The sequence below is a fragment of the Lynx rufus genome, unplaced genomic scaffold, assembly GCF_022079265.1.
Source record: "Lynx rufus isolate CCGP_SWC_20201006 ecotype Redwood Valley unplaced genomic scaffold, mLynRuf1.p SCAF_9, whole genome shotgun sequence".
Taxonomy (NCBI): domain Eukaryota; kingdom Metazoa; phylum Chordata; class Mammalia; order Carnivora; family Felidae; genus Lynx; species Lynx rufus.
The window spans coordinates 90,121,475-90,140,943 of NW_025814897.1; the positions used below are offsets into that span (position 1 = coordinate 90,121,475).

General features: G+C 45.4%; 1 protein-coding gene across 1 annotated transcript; it reads right to left on the reverse strand.

The window, feature by feature from the left end:
• Positions 1-1,510: 1,510 nt before the first annotated feature.
• On the reverse strand, positions 1,511-18,042 carry COMMD9 (COMM domain containing 9). The gene is made up of 6 exons (XM_047071481.1): positions 17,987-18,042; positions 8,045-8,170; positions 6,184-6,323; positions 4,785-4,819; positions 3,782-3,885; positions 1,511-2,718 (listed from the first exon to the last, which is right to left on the reverse strand). Exons 1-6 carry the CDS (start codon positions 18,035-18,037, stop codon positions 2,578-2,580), a joined length of 597 nt encoding a protein of 198 aa, XP_046927437.1. The 5' UTR covers positions 18,038-18,042; the 3' UTR covers positions 1,511-2,577.
• Between the last annotated feature and the right edge of the window lie 1,427 nt (positions 18,043-19,469).

Here is a 19,469-nt window from a genome sequence, read left to right on the forward strand (position 1 = left end):
TTTTGCTTCAGATGGTGGACAGTTCTCAGAGCGGATCACGAACACCCCATTTCCCTTCCTCACCGGTGTATGGAAGGACTGAAGTCCTCTGTCCTCATGGGATTGGCTTGTCGCTTCTGGGAGGAAGCTTCAAGAGTGCGCGATCTGCCATATCCCCTCATCCTACCTCAGTGATTGTGTGGGGACAAAGTTTCCACTGTCCTTAGTGACTGTGGTGAGGAGAACACTTACTCCCTCTCCCCCCCACCACTCTTCATCGGCTGGGTCGCAAAAATAAACTTGTTAACTTAAAAGCCGCTGCAACCTTGGGAGTGTTTGTTACTGCTGCATAACCTCCCTGTGACTGCATTTTATCTTCCGTATTCTTGACGCTCTGGCATTTGGGGCCTTGATCCTGGAGACTCTCCCTCCCTGTGCTAATTCCTACCTCCCCGGAGAACAAGACTTTGATACAAAAATCGACCAATCCACAGCCACACCGCGAGGTCTTTTACCAAACTCTCCCACACCAAGCAATAGTCTCCCTGGCCCGAGTCACCCCAGGCCCAGGTACCGCACAAGTAGGGACCACTTCTGTAGTCCAGAGCCCGCCGGAATTGTTCAAACTAGCCAATCCCGAGCTGACTTGATGGACCTATTCTGCCTTGCCCATTCCTCCCCGTGAAAACCCCAATAAAGTCTCGGGCCATGCTGTCCCCTTGCGTCCCTGCCTCCTGACCATCTCCGGTCTTTCCCCAGGTGGCCCTGTGTGATGTGCCACGCCTCCTGATTCTAGAGATCGCGTGCATAAACTTCGTCCTTTTTGACAATAGTTTCCAATCTTACCATTCCCGATAAAAGGAAATCCTGGGTACATTTTAACACCAGGAGAGAGCAGGAGGAGGCTGGGGGTGGCATCAGGCACACCGGCTTCTCCGGTCCTCTTCCCAACCTCTGGGTTCTGCTTTGCTCTGGGCTGGCCTCTCCCCTTGCAGATGGGCTTTCTCTGTGTGGCAGAAGAAGGACCTTCCTGGCTTCACTACCAGCACCCAGAGGCGGGAGATAGTTTTTGCTGATTCCAGCAGAAAAAGCCAAAGAGAAAGCCTCAGGCTGGCCCAGTTCGAGTTATGTACAATCATGACACAGTCTGTAGGCCAAGCACATTGGTTAGGACTGAGCCACGCACTGCCCACTGTGGCCTGGTGGGTGGAAAGTGCTGGACAGCTGGAGGCACAGGCGGGGTGATAGGTCTAGCATTGCCCTTTTGTGGATGGAGTCTGGACATCCAAACCTCGCCATGTTCTAAGGAAAGGAGTTTATGGACTGCTACTCGTTACACAAAGTACTACTGGGAAATCAGACAAGCACGGAAGGAGGGAGCTTCCTTTGAGATCCACAGAAGCTAGGAGGTTTTTCTGAGATAGGATCAGACCAACTAGAAATACGGTATCCACAAACAATCTATCCTCCCTATCAGTGGAAAACAAACCCCGTAAGTGAGCACATGAGGTGAAGGGTAGCAAACATTCACTGAATTTTCCGGTTATTTATTGAATGCCCTCCATATGGAATGCACCCAGATGGTTCTGTTCAGGTCAACTTGACTAAAGGAACATCCAAATGCCCAGACACCTACGCTGCTTCAAGTGATTTTGTTATGGCTTCCCATGGGAGGTCCAGAGAACAGGGATTGGGAGAACTCTGTGAGTCACAGGGACCAAGAGGGAAACAGAGGGGTTGAATTCACAAGGCTGAATTCAACCTACGATCAGGGGCTCTCAATCTGGAAACAGTGGGCTGGCTTCCAGGGTCCATGAAGCCCTGTCACTGACTGTAAAACATGGAATATTCATTTCCTACAGAAAGGATCCACAGCTTTCACAGATTATCAATGGATACAGCCGCCATGAAGTCAAGAACTGCCATTTTAAGAGAAGTTTGCTCGGCTTCCAGGAAACAGCAAAGAGGAGCTGGGGATTTTTTTTTCTTGACATTCCTAGTGTCTCAGCAGTGAGTCTTCTCACTGGCTGTGCGAGGGAGGAGACGAGCAGCCGTCTCAGACTCCCTACGCTGGAAGGAGGGCCGGCAGGGTTGAGGGGGCTCGGGAGGGCTCTGAGCGTAGGCCAGGACGGAGCACACTGAGGTGGCCCCGCTCTGGGGACCCGGCCAGCTTCCCTGACGGAGGGGCGGAACTGCGGGTCACCGCCCTGTGTTCCAGGGCTGCCAACGCGTGAGTCACACCTGCTGCTGGGAAGGAACTCGTTAGACGAGCTCCACGACGTGGGCCCGGATTTTCCAAGCAGCCACACACGCAGCTGCTGAGGCAGATGCCCCCTCACACGGCTCCGGCGGCGATTAAGTCTTCCGGCGACGGAGGCTTCTGCCTCGGAAAGAGGCGAAGATAGTGAGTGAGGAGAACAGCGTGGGGGCGCGGCCGCTTCCTCCCAATCCAGCGGTGCCTTCTGGATGGCAGCCCCCTCCCCGACCCAACCGGCCGGCCTGCCGTCGGCCGCAGCTGCCGCTACAGGGACGGCCGGGAGGCGCTCCGCCGCTGGCCGGCAGCTGGGACCCGGCAGTGGGGGCGACGGCTGGCTGGGGTCATTTGTTGGCCACGGCGGAAAGCTGGTCTCGGATGCGGCCCAGCCCGTCCAGCATAGTGTCCAGCGTTTCCTTACTCAGCTCCACGGTGACAGCTGAGACGGAGGGCTTGTCTCCACACAGACTAGGATCTTCCTGGATCTGCAAAGAGCACGTGGCCCAAAAGTCAGAGCCGCCCCTCTTCCCATCGCCCTGTAGGTGAGCCCTGGACCTGGGAGCCCTACCCGGCTTTCCTGAACCTCTGAGGACAGCCCCTTGGCTCAGAGCTACACAGCTTCCTAGCCCTGGAGTTGTTTAGCACATGGGATTCCCAGAGGCTCGGGAAAGTTTCCGTCCATAAGGGGTGCTGAGGGAGAGTATCGGAGAAGCCGAGGCTCACTCACCCCTCGGACCCCCGACTCTGGGCCGTCGAGTGAGAAGGCGCTGGGGGGCCCACACTGCTGCTCTACGCAGAGGGAGCCAGGGTACATGGGACTCCACCGGGGTGCAGAATAAATATTACAGCTTCTAGTTAGGGTTATCTGTTTCTTTAAGAACAAAAGAAAAGTCTACTAATATCTAAAGACTTAGTTGTTAGAGGCACCCCTACTTTTTCATTTTCTTACAGGTGTGATTTTCTGGGTGTGTGGTTAAGTGAACACAGCATCACTAAACAAACCCTAAAATGGACATGCGGTTTAAAAAGATTCCCGAAAGAACTGTAAAGTGAAGGTAACACCGAGGAGGCAAGAGTGTGCGAACAAGAAAACGAAGGGCTGACAGTTGTCTAACTGCTAACAGGAGCTCCCGCTCAGCCACGTTACAAACAGCAGCGGCCAAATCCACCGGACAGGCAGTTGCCTGAGAGGCACCAAAATTATCAAGAGGGCAGTCTGAAGTCTGATGGCACGCGCCCCCGTGGAAGCTAAACTTTCCCGTCAGTGTGTTAGGTAAAGTTCAGGGATCAGCAAACGGTTTTTAAAACTTGTGCTTTGTGTCTGTCTTACCACTTTAAAATGTCTACTTTTGGTCTATGTTTTATTACGTCTGTAATATGTTAATACAGTATTATGTATACTTGACAAATAAAGACTCCCTCTGGGTGCTAAATTTTTTCCTACGGGGTTACAGGTCCCAGAGCTTGGGGACTGGCATTTTCGATGGCATGCGGGGTGTCAAGTCGCTACGGCCCCTTCGCTCCTTCTCACGAGCACGGCAGACATACCTTCATCTGGAGCAGGCAGGTGGGGACGGCCATGCGGCTGATGCTGTCAGAGGAGGTTTTGATGTCCACTCTCCAATCCAGGTCGACTAGGCGCGGCAGAGAGACTGTGAAGGAGACAGCCCGGCTCAGAGCTCACGCCCCTCGCCTTCCCAAGCCCTTACCCTGTGACAGCCAGCCCCGATGGCTGTGTCATGCTCCTGGGCCACAGAGCAAGTCTCTGAGCGAGGCAGAAGAAGCCGGGGTTCAAGACCTCACAGGAAGTCACAGGCCTTCTTCGCTACCGCTCTGTGCTGCCTGTGCTTAGCACCGATTCACGGTGGGCGCCCGTCCAGGCTTCTGCCGGCACACACGACCCTCCAGATGTCGGCATAGAACGAGAGACAACACAAGGCAGAGAAGATGAGGTTGGGCCTGAGTCTTAGGAAATGTGTCGCTTCGACAACAGTGGAGAGAGCTCTGGTTTGAGAGGGAGAGTCGGCTTGAAGCTGGGTTCCACCACTTCTCTAACCTCTGAGCCTGTTTCCTCATCTGTAAAGTGGGGATAACCTTAGCCTAGCTCCCAGGGGTGGGGGTGGGGGTGGCGGTGGGGGTGGGGGTGGGGGTGGGGAGGACCAAATGAGTTAATGCTAGAGTTTGTCAACACTGTGACTGGCTAGTAAGTACAGTAACCATTTATGACATACCTCTTTTATTTCAATCTTTCTAACTAATTCAATTTCCATTACTGTTTTTTTCCTAATGGAAATATAATAGTTTTAAGTACTTCACTTTTTGCTTTGCATATTTCCTTTTTTTATATAAACAACATACCCTTATTATATGAAGTTCACAATCAGAAAAAAAAATGAAAAAGTGATTACGAAAAAGAAAAGCACAACACACAGTTCACCGGGATGAGGTTGATGCACACTGAGTTCTGGTTACCAACTCCGGCCGCCTGGCAGATGTAGAGCCGGGGCCGGAAAGGAAGGGTAGGGAGGAAGGTGGGTTTCTTGGTACTCACTCTGATTTGCTTGGGCTTCAGTTCGCCAAGTGGAGCTGTTTAAAGGGAAAGATGAGGAAAAAATAATGGAAGAGGGATGAGAACCGATAACGAGAGAGGCCCGTGGACCTGGACTTCTACCCCTTCCGGGGTCTTTAAGCCTGTAATCACTTCCTGACGGGAAAGGACCACAGAAATGTTTGCCGCCAAGAAGCAGTTTTCTGTCTGTTTTACACAACTCAGTGATGTGAAGGCCATAAGTGCTGTTAGTTTTCATAGCTTAGAAGGGCGTCTGGGTGGCTCAGTTGGTTAAGTTTTCATAGGTAGGGAAAAAGAAAAAAAGAAAAGGCTTATGCACGGCATTCGCCCTGCACTATCGTTCTCCGAGACAAAACAGGAAGGGTCAATCTGTTCTCCTGTACTGAGCACCCGCTCCACAAAGTAATGCATCTTCTGCAGACACACCCGAGCAGACCTGTCTAGTGCTACGGCAAAGAACGCCACAGTGAGGTGCCAAGCACAGGCAAAATAAAACATGGTCACGTGTGAGGAAGTTTCTGAAAAAATAAAACCTTTGGCAATAGGCATTATCTGTTATTACAATTCCGTTCAAGCCTACTGCTAACCAGCAGCTAATTGGTTCTGCTTAAATTGTATGTATCCAAAGGATTTTCCCAGAAAATATTTAGATAATTCACAAAAGAAACAAAAATGACTGATTAAACATATGAAAAAGAGGGGTGCCTGGGTGGCTCAGTCAGTTGAGCGCCCGACTTTGGCTCAGGTCATGATCTCGCGGTTCATGAGTTTGAGCCCCACATTGGGCTCTGTGCTGACAGCTCGGAGCCTGGAGCCTGCTTTGGATTCTGTGTCTCCCCCTCTCTCCCTGCCCCTCCCCTGCCCGCCCTCTCTCTTGCGCTGTCTCTCAAAAATAAAAAAAACGTTAAAAAATAATTTAAAAAAACACACGAAAAAGACATTTGACATCACTAGTATCAAAGATACATAAACTGAAATGAGGTGCATTTGCCATCTGTAAACTGGGGGAAAACGTGAAACAAATTCCCTCCGTGCTGATGAAGGCGTGGGGACGGGGCTCTTGTGTCCTGCTGGTGGAACACAGTTGGTGCAACCTTTCTAATGGCCAACTTGAGAATATAAAGCAAAGCCTCACTCTGGCCTTTAACCAATAAGGAAATGATTAAGCATGTGAGCAAAACTTCCACAGTAAAATTTTCACTGAAGTGAAAGCTGCCATTAGCCTAAACATCCAACACTAGGGAATTTCTTAACTAAATTATACACAATTTCTCCACATGAAGAATACATTTAGTCATTAAAAATGACACTGAAGATAAATATTGCCCCGAAATATGATTATAAAAGCATTACAAGGAATTCTCAAGAAACGAGCACTTACATGTGTTCCAGGATGATTTTCGTCAGCAGGTTTTTGAGGTTTTGGTGGAAATTTTCAGGAAAGAGAGCCAGGATCGCCTCGGCAGAGGACAGGTCACGGAACACGGCCAGCCTGGTGAGGCGGTGCAGAGCCCGGAGCAGCTGCGGGACAGTGTGTGGTGACGGGGTGGGTGGGGGCGGGCTTGTGCTCCCCGAGGGCCTGCGACTCGCTGCCACAGTCACCTGAACGGTCCCATGGGTCCTGACGCCCATGGGCCTTGGCCCACCCCTACGTCCACCTGCTGATCTAGAAGACAGGTGTAGCTGCCTGACCTAGGAACCTGTCAACATGCCAGAAACTTCTGCTTGGGAACAAAGGGTTAATAAGCCCTCTTTCCTTGTGCACAGAATCTGACCTTCAGTTCACTTTCCAGCCTGTTCCCTGGTAACGCGAGAGAAGTGAAAAGTTAGCTGTGTTACTAGGCGACACTGCCTCAGGTCACTGCCTGGGGTCACTGCCTCGGGACCAGGAGGTCCGCATGAATTCCCTGAGCTCGGCTTCCGGCTGCACACTGCCTGCCCCAACCTGAAGCTGGGCGTACTGAATCGTTACGAGATACTGGCTCCCGAGGGGGCTGGCTTTTCAATCCAGGGTGCCCTTGTCCCTAGGCTGTCACCGAGGAGGGCAAAGAGAACAAATGGATCAGGTGGCTGTGCTGACTGCCCAGGGGTGCCTGACGCTGCCCCGCTAGGCTGCCGTGTTCCACTCTGTCCTTCCAACCAATTGGGCAGCCCAATGTGGCCTGCGGTCGTCTGGGAGCCTAACAGTGCTTAGCTGAAAGCAAGAATCTGGAGGGAACTAGGGCTTTTTCGGATGCCGCGGGAGGACCTGCAGCCGCAGAGGCACAACCGAGAGGTGGGGGGCATTAGCCCTCCACTGATGAGGGTGCAAGTTAGTGGATCGATGCCCTCCAGGGTGGCAATTCAGGGCTGTGTTCCCCAGGGTTTCTTACAGGATCCCCTGATTGAGCGCTGTCACCCACAGCAGTAACCAGACATCAACGCAACCCTTCGCAGCTTTGCTCTCCTTCCCTGCTGGGTTTTCCCCACTCCTTCCCTCCTCCGTGCTTTCCAGACTCACTTCCCCAGGGAATTACGTGCAGCCAACTCTTCGCCTCAGGGTCTACTTTTGGGGAACCCAAACTAAGTCCAGCTCGCTTCTATAACCTGGCTTCTGCCTTTTACTGTTCTATCACTGACTTCAATGAACAGAGCTCTGGGTTAAAAATAGCAACAATAATAATAACAACAACAACAACAGCAACAACATAGGTCTGTTTGGATGAACTCCTGTTTTAGAAACCTATCTGCCCTAAAAACAGAAGGCTGTGAGTACTGCATGAACTCTCTCTTCCTCTTGGCCACCCGCTGAGGTCAGGTGGGGGTCCAGGAGCATGTCCCCTGACTCATACTCAGGCCTTGGAGCCTCTGCCCAGTGATCCCGAAGAAGTCTGTCAAAGCTATCTGGCTGACAATCTAACAGCAGAGGCAGGTTACAGGGAAAGAAAATCACAGAAAGGCTGGCTTTGGTCCACACTGTCTAGGGAACAGGTCTAAAAAGGAAATGGCCGGGACCTCTGACTCTAGGTATAATTCTCCCATCCAGGCCTCATTTATCATAAGGAAGTGAAGGTTCAAAGACCTTCCTAAGTTCACTAGCATTAAAAAAAAAAAAAAAAAAGAAATCTATTTTAAGTTTGTTATAATGTCAACAGACATTTCAGGGGAAATATTTCCTTAGATGTGGCAATGACTGGGACGTTAAGAAAGAGCCTAATGAGCTGAGGAGCCAGTGGCCAAAGGTCATTTCTGACCATACTTACCTGCTCTGCTTCCTCCTGGGTCACAGACAAGCTGGAACATGTCATATCCAAGAGTTTTTTTGAGCCAACGGCTGAACTGGAAAAGCTCTCTTGGCACAGCTGTCTGACAACATCTTTTGAGGAGGCCTATGAATTAAATCACAGGTGGGGGAAGAAACCAATTCAGACTCTGAACATACATGTTTTAGAGTGTAATACTGTCCCAGTCATGGTGTGATACCTTTGAGACTCAAGATTTAAAGGTCCTTAGGACACTTCCATTTCTGGAAAGATGAAACAGATGTATTTTTCCTTAATTTTTCCTTAGAAGCATAAAGAAACCCATTGGGCACAATTAAAACCACATACAGAAAACAAACGCAAAATAACTCTGACAGCGGGGGTGGGGAGGCAGGGGGAGAGGGGAGGATCGGGACCTGCTGTGGACTTCATGACCAAGAAATGACATGGTGGTGAGTTTACTGGATTCTCTTTTTGTTTGTAAACTGCAGACTTTGACCTGAAGAACAGGGCAACCCACAATGCCAACAGGTACACAAAAACAAAACCAAAAACTCCAACCAATACTTGCTCTCTCTGGCCAAAAAAGTTCAGCAAGATAGAAAACTTTTAAGTGATAACAGCTCTGGTGCAGCTGAACACCAGAGAAAAAACAATAGCCCCACTCCCGCCTATGTCAGCAAAGGCTGAGTGGGGAATGCAGACTTCCACCCTCTGCTGCTGCAATGCGGTGTCCCAACGCCCCCAACGGGGTGGTGTCAGAGAAGGCCAAGTAGGGAGCTGGGACCTTCATCCACACTGAATGACAGCAAGTCCCACCACCCCATGGTATTAATAGTCACCACATGGAGCCAGGACTCCCACCCCTGCCCCGTGGTCACAAGGAACCCCCACTTTTGGGTGTCAGTAGGAGCCAAGTGCAGAACCTGGAGTTTTATCTCCTTCTGGTAGTGATGAGGTGGAAATCCTTTCCCCCTACCCAAGCAGTGTCAGAGAGAGCCAGCTAAAACAGAAGATTTAAATAAGATCCAGAATCTTAGAGTATAATACAAGAATGCCCAGCTTTCAACTGAAAACCATTCATCATGCCAAGAGCCAGAAAGATCAATGCAAAAAGATAATCATTAGATTGTCCACATCAAGATAAGAGATGTTAAAATTATCTGACAAAGATTTCAAAGCAGCCATGATAAAAATGCTTCAACAAATACTTACAAACACACTTGAAACAAATTAAAAAGCCAGAAAGTCCCAGCAAAGAGGGAAGATACAAATAAGAACAAAATGGAAATTTTAGAACTGAAAAAATACAAAAACCAAAATTAAAAGTTTGGTAGATGGGCTCAGTACCAGAAAGGAACAGAGGAAAGAATCAGTAAACTGGAAGACAGAACACTCGACATTACCCAATCTGCACACAGAAAACAGACCGAAAATAATAACAGAGCCTCAGGGGTCTATGGGACTATACCAAAAAAATCTAACGTTATGTCACTGGAGTCTTAGAAGGGGAAGATAAAAGAGGGCAATTAGAAGGGGAAGATAAAAGAGGGCAAGGCTGAAAAAGTACTTAAAGAAATAATGGCTTAAAACTTTCCAAGTAGGGGTGCCTGGGTGGCTCAGTCGGTTAAGTGTCCGACTTTGGCTCAGGTCATGATCTCACGGTTGGTGGGTTCGAGCCCCACGTCAGGCTTTGTGCTGACAGCTCAGAGCCTGGAGCCTGCTTCGGATTCTGCGTCTCCCTCTTGCTCTGCTCCTACCCCAACTCATGCTCTGTTTCTGTCTCAAAAATAAACAAACATAAAAAATAAAAATTAAAAAAAAAAACTTTCCAAGTTTAGCTACAGACATAACTGTATACATTCAAGAACCGAAGCAAATTCTCATGAGGATAAATCCAAAGAAACCTATACCAAGACGTATGTCCAGCAAAACTAAAGGCAAGGAAAAAAAATCTTGAAACCAGTGAGAGAGAAACAATATCTTATCTATATGGGATAATGAGAATAATAGCAGATTTCAAATCAGAAACCATGGAAGCAGGAAGGCAGTGGCACAATATTTTTCACAATATTTACAGATATTGGAAGAAAAATGATCAACCTGGAATCCTACACCAGCAAAAAATATCCTTCAGAAAATGAAGAGGAAATCAAGACATTCTCAGATAAAGGAAAACTAAGAAAATTTGTCACAAGACAAAAGAAGTTCTCTTAACAGAAAGGAAACAATAAAAGGAACCTGAGAACATCAGGAAGAAAGAACACAACAAACAAAAATAAGGGTAAACACAATAGACTTTCCTTGTCTTGAATTTCTAAATTCTGTTTGAAGGATGAAGCAAAACTTATACCACTGTCCAATGTGGCTCTAAATGTATGCAGAGGAAATAACTTAAAGTCAATTATATTATAAACAAGGGAAGGGACTTGAAGGAAGATAGGGTCTCCACACTTCATCTCTAACTGGTAACATGAGGACACTGATAGATTGTGATTTATGTATATAAATGTAACGAGAGGAACCACTAAAAAGATTAGAAAGAGAAATATATTTTAAAATGTTATAGATAAGAGGGAATGCCAAAAATGTGTTCAAATAGCCACAGGAAAGCAGGAAAATAGTAAAAAGAAACCAAAGAACATAAAAGAGCAGATAAACACAAAAAATTAAATGGCAGACTTAAATTCGAACATTCGATAATTATATGAGCTGTAAATGATAAATTAAATATGAGCTACAAATATGACTCAATTAAATGCTGTCTATTAGAAATGCTCTTCAAATATGATAGAGACAGATTAAAAGCATGGGAAAAGATATATCATGCAAATATTAATGAAATAAAATCAAGACTGGCTACATTAATATCAGACAAAGTAGACTTCACAGCAAAGAAAATTACCAGAGACAGAAAGGGACATTATATAATGATAAAAGGTTTCCATCTCCTAAGAAAACATCCTAAATATGTATGCACCCAGGAAGAGAGCTAGAAAACACAAGAAGAAACAACAGATAGAACGGACAGGAGGGATAGACAGATCCACAAATGCAGTTGGAGACTTCAACAACTGTCTTTCAACAACTGATAGAACTAGACAGATATTCAACAAAGACATAGAACTTTTCAGCAACACCATCAATCAATCTAATCAACATGTATGGAACACTACCCAGCAACAGAATATACATTCTTTTCAAGTGCCCACTGAACATATACCAAGGTACATCATATTCTGAGCCATAAAACAGACCTCGACAAATGTGAAAGAACTGAAATTGTATAGAGTGTGTTCTTGGTGACCACAATGGAATCAAAGTAGAAATCACTAACAAAAAGATGTCAAGAAAATATCCAAACAGTTGGAAACTTAATCTACAGATCAGAAAGGAGCACAAGGGAAATTTTAAAAATTATACTAAATGCGTAAAAACGAGAAACAAAACCAAAATTTGGGGGACACAGTCACGACAATGTTGAGAGCAAAATTTACAGCATTAAATGCATATATTAGAAAAGAGAAAAGTTCTCAAATCAATAATCTAAATTCCCACCTCAAGAACAAAGAAAAAGAAAAGCACAATAACCCCAAAGGAAGAAGGAAGGAAACAACAAAGAGCAGAAACCAATGAAATTGAAAACAGAAAAAAAAAAAAAAGAGAGAAATCAATGAAACAAAGAACTAGGTCTTTGAAAATATCAATAAAGTTGGCAAACTTTTAGCAAGTCTGACAAAGTTAAACAGAGAAGAGACCTAAATTACCACATTCAGGAATGAAGCAGGACGTAGCACTACAGATTCTAAAGATTTCAAAAGGAAAATAAGAGAATAACTGCAAACAACTCTATACATATAAATTTGGCAGCTTAGATAAAGTGGATAAATTCCTCAAAAAACACAAACTACCACAATTCCCCCAATATGAAACAGATAATTTGGATAGCCCTATAATGATTAAGGAAACTGAATTCATAATTTAAAACTCCGCAAGAAGAAATCTCCAGGCCCAGATGGTTTCGCTGGAGAATTCCTTTTTTTTTTTTTTTTTTTTTTACATATTTTTTTAATGTTTATTTTATTTTTGAGAGAGAGAGAGAGAGAGGGAGCGAGTACAGGGGCAGGGCAGAGAGAGGGAGACTGAGAATCCCAAGCAGGCTCTGTGCTGACAGCAGAGAACCCGATGCAGGGCCTGAACCCATGAATCTGAGATCTTAACCTGACCCGAAGTTGGATGTTTAACTGACTGAGCCACCCTGCCATCGCTTGCTGGAGAACTCTAACAAATGTTTAAAAAGAATTAACTAATTCTACACAATCTTTTCTAGGAAACAAAAAAGGATACCATATTAACCAGCTCAAGAAGAAAATCACATGATATTAATCAATGCAGAAAAGATAGCTGACAAAACTCAACACCCATTCTTTTTTTTTTTTAAGTTTTATTTTGTTTTGAGAGAGAGAGAGAGAGAGAGCGCACAAGCAGGGGAGGGGCAGGGAGAGAGGGAGAGAGAGAATCCCAAGCAGACTCCATGCTCAGTGCAGAGCCCGATGTGGGGCTCAAACCCACAAACTGCAAGATCATGACCTGAGCCAGAACCAAGAGTCAGTCACTTAACTGACTGAGCCACCCAGGTGCTCCTCAACATCCATTCCTGATGAAAACTCTCATAAAATTAGAAATAGAGAGGACTTTCCATAACTTGATATACAGCATCTACAAAAAACCGAGAGACAGCATTATACTTAATGGTGAAAATCTAAAGTCAGGAACAAGCCAAGGATGTCTGCTATTACCACTCATTTTCAACACAGTGCTGAAAATTCTAGCCACTGAAATAAGTTAAGAAAAAGAAATAAAAGATCAGAAACGTAGAAACAAAGTTGTCCCTATTTGCAGATAACATGACTGTCTACACAGAAAGTCCCAAGGAGTGTACAAAAAAACCTACTAGAATCAGTGAGTTCAGCATGTTTGCAAATAGGAGATACGCACAAAAAATCAGCTGTATTTCTACATGCTAGCAATGAACATGTAAACACTTGAATTAAAACTACAATATCAGCGGGGCGCCTGGGTGGCTCGGTCAGTTGGGCTTCTGACTTCAGCTCAGGTCATGATCTTGAGGTCTGTGAGTTAGAGCCCCGCGTCGGGCTCTGTGGTGACAGCTCGGAGCCTGGGGCCCGTTTCATATTCTGTCTCCCTCTCTCTCTGCCCCTCCCCTGCTCATGCTCTGTCTCTCTCTCTCTCTCTGTCAAAAATAAATCAACATTAAAAAAACAAAAAAAACACAAAAAAACCCCAAAAAACTACAATATCAGGAGCACCTGGCTGGCTCAGTCGGAAGAGCATGCAACTCTTGATCTTGGGATTGTGAGTTCGAGCCCCACACTGAGTGCTGAGATTACTAAAAACAAAATAAATAAACTTAAAAAAATAAATAGAAATAAAAATACATATCATTTGCAACTGCTCAAAAAAAGGAAAATACTTGGTGTAAATCTAGCAAAACATGTACAGGACTTGTATGCTAAAAATTACCCAACACAGATTAAAGAAATCAAAGATCTAAATAAGTGGGGAGCTATACTATAGATTGGAAGATTCAGCACACTAAAGATGTCAACTCTCCCCTAACTGATATACAGGTTTAACACAATTCTTATGAAAATCTCAGCAGGTTTTAAAAAATATAGAGAAAATCATTCTAATATTTATATAGGAAGGCAAAGAAACTACAATAGCTAAAACAATTTTGATAAAGAATGAAGTAGGACAAATCAGCCAATCTGATTTTGAGACTTATTACATAGCCATAGTAATCAAGACTATGTGGTATCATCAGAGGAATAAACAAATAGATAAATGAAACAAAATAGAGAATTCTGAAATAAATTACACAAATTTACCCAACTGATTCTTTTTTTTTTTTTAAGTTTATTTTTATTTTGAGAGTGATAGAGAGAAAGCAGGGGAGGGACACAGAGAAAGGGAGACAGAATCCCAATAGGCTCTGCACTGTCAGTGCAGAACCCAATGTAGAGCTCGAACCCCTGAACAGTGAGATCATGACCTGAGCTGAAATCAAGAATTGGATGCTCAACGGACTGAACCAACCAGGGTGCCCCCCAACTGATTGTTGCCAAAGTAGCAAAAGCAAGTAAATATAGGAAGGGCAGCATTTTCAACAAGTGTACCAGAACAACTGGCCATTCACAGGCAATAAATCAATCAATCTCAAACTGTCTTACACGTTATGCAAAATTAACTCAACGTGGATTATGTACTTAAATGGAAAACGCAAGACTATACAACTTTTAGAAAAAAGAGGAGAAACTTTGGAGACCTATGGCTTGGCAAAGAGTTCTTAGCCATGACACCAAAAGCACAGTTGGTAAAAGGGAAAATTGTTGACAAATTGTACTTCACCAAAATTAAAACTTTTGCTCTGTGAAAGCTCCTGTTATGGGCTGAATGGTGTCTCCCTAAAATTCATATGTCAAAGTCCCAAATCCCAGTACCTCAAAATGTGATCTCATTTAGAAACAGAATTGTTGTAGATGTAATTAGTTAAGATGAAGTCATTAGTTAAGATGAAAACCCTAATCCAACAGGACCCGTGTCCTTATTTTAAAAAGGGAAATGTAGGGGCGCCTGGGTGGCTCAGTCGGTTAAGCGTCCGACTTCAGCTCAGGTCATGATCTCACGGTCCATGAGTTCGAGCCCCGCGTCGGGCTCTGGGCTGATGGCTCAGAGCCTGGAGCCTGCTTCCCATTCTGTGTCTCCCTCTCTCTCTGCCCCTCCCCCGTTCATGCTCTGTCTCTCTCTGTCTCAAAAATAAATAAACATTAAAAAAAAAATTAAAAAAAATAAATAAAAAGGGAAATGTAGACACAGGGATGCAAAAAGGGAGAACACTCTATGAAGATGAGTGCAGAGATTTACAAGCTAAGGTATATGGAATGTTGCCAGAAACTAGAACTAGGCATGAAACAAATTGGTCCCCACAGCCCTCAGAAGTAACCAATCTGGCCAACACCTGGCCTCCAGAACTGTGAGACAATAAACTCCTGTTGTTTAACCGCGAAATCTGTGGTACTTTGTTATGGCAAACCTAGCAAGTTAATACACCCCTATGAAGAGGATGAAAAGATAGCTACAGACTAGGAGGAAATATTTGCAAACCACGTATCTGACAAAGAACCAGTATCTAAAATGCATAATCTCAAAACTCAAAAGTAAAAAAGCAAACAATGCAATTAGGATATGGGCAAAAGACATAAAGAGATATGTCACTGAAGAAGATATACAGATGGTAAATAAGCATGTGAAAAGATATCCAATATCACTAATCATAAAAAATAAGCAAATTAAAACCACAACGAGATGGCGCCTGGGTGGTCCAGTTGGTTAAGCGACTGACTCTCGATTTTGGCTCACGTCATGATCTTATGACCATGAGACTGAGCCACGCAATGGGCTCGGCAGGTGTGCAGCCTGCTTGGGATTCTCTCTCTCCCTCTCTCCCGCTTGTGTATGCGCACGCATGTGCTCTCCCTCTCAAAATAAAGAAACATAAAAAAAGCCCACAATGAGATACAAATACACACCCATCAGAATGGCTCAAATAACATACAGTGATGACAACGAATGCTGCCAGGATGGGGAGAAACAGGATCCCTGATCTGTTGCTGGTGAGAACGCAAAGTGGTACAGCCCCTCTGGAGAACAGTTTGGCAGTTCCTTAAAGAATAAAAAAAACAAAAAACCCCAACGAACCATGCAGCTACCAAATGGCCCAGCAACTGTATTCCTGGGCATCTATTTCAGACAAATAAAGACTTGTTTTCATATAAAAACCTGTACACCAATGTTTATAGCAGCTTTATTTGTAGTACCAAAAAATCGAAAACAATCTAAACGTCGTATCATGGAATACTCCTCAACGATAAAAAGAAAATAACTATTGCTACAACATGGATGAATCTCTAGAGAAAAGGGGTAAGTGAAAAAGCCAATTGCAAAATGTTATGTATTAAATGATTCCATTTATGTAACGTGCGAAATGACAAAATTATAGAAAGGAAGAATGCCAGAGGGCAAGGAGAAGGCAAGGGCAGAGGGGAAGTGGATATGGCTATAAAAGGGCAACATGAAGGATCCTGTGATGATGGCAATGTTCTGTATCTTGCCTGTATCAAAGTCAATATCTTGGTTGTGATATCATACTATAGTTTTGCAAGATGTTACTGATGGGGGAAATGGGTAAAGGGTAAATGGGATCTTTCTGTACTGCCTTTTACAACTACATGTAAATCTATAATTACCTCAAAATAAAAATTCAAAGTGATTTTTTAAAAAAGAAAATACATAGAATAACAGGAATGAAAATGGATTAACTATTGCTACATATTGGCAAGAAAAAAACAGCCAGGAACAGAAAAACCAAATGCTGTTTTATTCCTTTTATGTGAAGCTCAAACATGGGCAATATTAAGTTGATTTTAAAAGTAAGGACAGGGGCGCCTGGGTGGCGCAGTCGGTTGGGCGTCCGACTTCAGCCAGGTCACGATCTCGCGGTCCGTGAGTTCGAGCCCCGCGTCAGGCTCTGGGCTGATGGCTCAGAGCCTGGAGCCTGTTTCCGATTCTGTGTCTCCCTCTCTCTCTGCCCCCCCCCCCGTTCATGCTCTGTCTCTCTGTGTCCCCAAAAAATAAATAAACGTTGAAAAAAAAAATTTTAAAAGTAAGGACAGTGGCTACCACTGGCTTGGTGAGGGTAGCAATTATGGAACAACGGAGAGATTTGTGCAGTACTGGTAATGTTTTGTTTTTGACCAAAGTGATGGTTACATAGGTCTGATTAATCCCTGAGATGTGCACTTTTCTGTGTGTTACACATTAATGATAATTTTTTAAAGTTTATTAAAGAAAAAAAAGTCCACACAGATGAATACGTAACGGGTGGTCAGAACAGCCACAATGAGGGTTGAAAGGTCCAAGGTGGAAGCTGAGAGCCATAGGTTTCCAACCCTAGCTTTGTTACTTCATTCGTTAATTCATATAACAGCTATGTATTGAACACATGCCGTGTGCCAGGAGTTGAGGATACTTGTTGGGGATACATTTGTGAATAACATAGAGCAGATGCTTTTAGGGAAGGAAAATACAAATGAGCACTGAAGAGACTGTTAAGACAAAAGAGGGACCACTGCATGGACCAATCAATGACGATGCTGTGCCATGAACTGCTTAGTATTAACTCAGCCTTCTTCATCTGGAGTTAAAAAAAAAAAAAAAAAAGAAAAAAAATCCCGACTGGATCTTACATTCTGTAAGAAAGGCAGAAAAGTGTCTACAAGGGAAGATAAGGCCGCCCCTTCTTCCACAGGCGAAGTCAGAGTTAAACAAATAATTCCAATCCATCATTTCATTTGGTTTTAAGTAGCCTCACAATCTTTCAAATAATCCTCCGGGGAGTGTTTTGGCCCTTACGCCGGTCAAAGGAACTACAGAAAACCCACGATTCAGGAAAACAGAATGCACGCTTCGCTCAGGGGGCTGTGCGGACGCAGAGGAGAGAGATTTCCCAACTACAGAGCGAAGGAGGGCTGCGGGCTGAAATGGGGAGCTCGTAGTGAGGGTCTAGCACTTACCACCTCAATACACCAATCCCGAAAGCCAGCCCCAGAGACTCTTAGTAGGGGCATTTGTACAGCGCCTGCACGTCCGTTATCTGATTTGTCTCCCCACCATCCAGTCGGGGCGGCATTAATTTCGTGCTCACTTCCAAAAAACCTCGGAAAGGCGCAACTGCGGGGTCACCCAAAGACGTAGTGGCAGGGTCGCGGCTCCAAATCCGGGTTCCTTTAGTCTTCCCTCTCCTTCCCAAGTCCCGGGGACAAAGACCCGCCTCGCCCTGTCCCCACCCCTCCAGTTTACCTTCAGCAGGCTCTGGAGCGCGGCGAAGTTCTCCACCGTCAACGCGGCCATCTTCCTCGAGTCACCTGACGGTGACACGCGGAGAAGCTCGTCACGTGGCTCCGAGGCCGCCGCAGAGCATGCCGGGGGCTGTAGTCCCTCAGGTAGTGGCGGCTGCCGCGGTGGTGGCGCTGCGGGATGGGGAGGGGCCAATAGGATGCGACCACTGGATGGCTCCGCCTGGGGACCCTAGGACAGTGGAGTTTGGAGGGCGCAGGCGCGGGATGATTTTCCCTCGTGGACATTTGTCTGGCTTGGCTACTTACCAGGTCAGGGAAAACTGATTTTCCCCGACCCCTGTGGGTGGGCTGGCTGCTTTGGGGGATGCACTTGCAGGTGGTATTCACACCCATGTGTAGTCCCCTCCCACACTGTACCAGGATTGGTCTGTGTGGTCAATATCAGGTGGCAGAAGTGATGGGATGTCACTTCTAAGATTATTTATAGAAGACTAGCTTTTGGGTACTCTTCTGTCTACTTTTTCTTGACTCTCTTGCTCTGGGGAAAGTAAGCTGTCATGCTGGGAGCAGTCCTCTGGAGAGGTCCATGTGGCCAAGAACTGAAGCCTCTGGCCGGTAGCCAGCAAGAAACTACAGCCTGCCAACAACTTCATTACTGAGTTTAGAAGCAGCTTCAGTAGCCTCGGTGGAGCTCTGAGACGACAGCAGTCTTGGCCAACATTTTGACTACAACCTCATGAGAGATTCAGAACCAGAACTACCCAGCTAAGCCACTCCTGGATTTCTGGTCTTCAAGAACTGTATGATTATAAATGTTTGTTGTTTTAAGCCACTAAGTTTGGTAATCTGTTACATAGTTATACATAATAACTAACACATGGAGGCAATGAAGCATAGTGGCTTTAGAATTCCATCTAAGTCTGAATCCCAACTCTGCATGTTATTAACTGTACCTTGAGCAAATTCTGGAAATTCTGTGAGCCTCGGTTTCCACATCTCTTAAATGATGTTGATCACACCTACCTCAGAAAGCAGAGCTGACTGATAGGTGTTGCCCCATGGAGGGCATCCCGCTCTCCTTGCCCCCTTGCGGGCAGGTATGATATGAAGAGATCCCATGGGCTCCAGTAAGTAAAAGGCGGGGCTTACAACCCTGCACCCTGTCATCCCGTTTTGGTAGAGCTGCGCAGACAGCCACTACCATGATAAATTTAAAGGTTTGTCTATGGTCTGGAGAGCTTCCAGAAATTCCTAAACCATAAATGTTTTCATGGGAAAGAACAGGATAGAATGTCAAGAGTTTCTTTCCATAATTTGGTCCCACTACTTGGTATTTTCCCCATTCTACATATGAGGAAACTAAGGTACAGAGAAGTTAAGTAACTTGTCCAAGGTCACACAGCTAAGTAGTGGCAGAACCCAGATTCAAACTTGAGCAGTTGGGCTCCAGAGTCTGTACTGTTAACTCCCAAGCTGTACATGCC

Excerpts from the sequence above, each read along its gene's own strand:
- COMMD9 (XM_047071481.1), bottom strand. The coding sequence starts at position 18,037 with ATGGCCGCGTTGACGGTGGAGAACTTCGCCGCGCTCCAGAGCCTGCTG. Across the intron at positions 3,886-4,784 it reads TGAAGCCCAAGCAAATCAGA|TCTCTCTGCCGCGCCTAGTC; the intron begins GTGAGTACCAAG and ends TCTCCTTCACAG. Across the intron at positions 2,719-3,781 it reads CCTGCCTGCTCCAGATGAAG|ATCCAGGAAGATCCTAGTCT; the intron begins GTATGTCTGCCG and ends TGCTCTTTGCAG.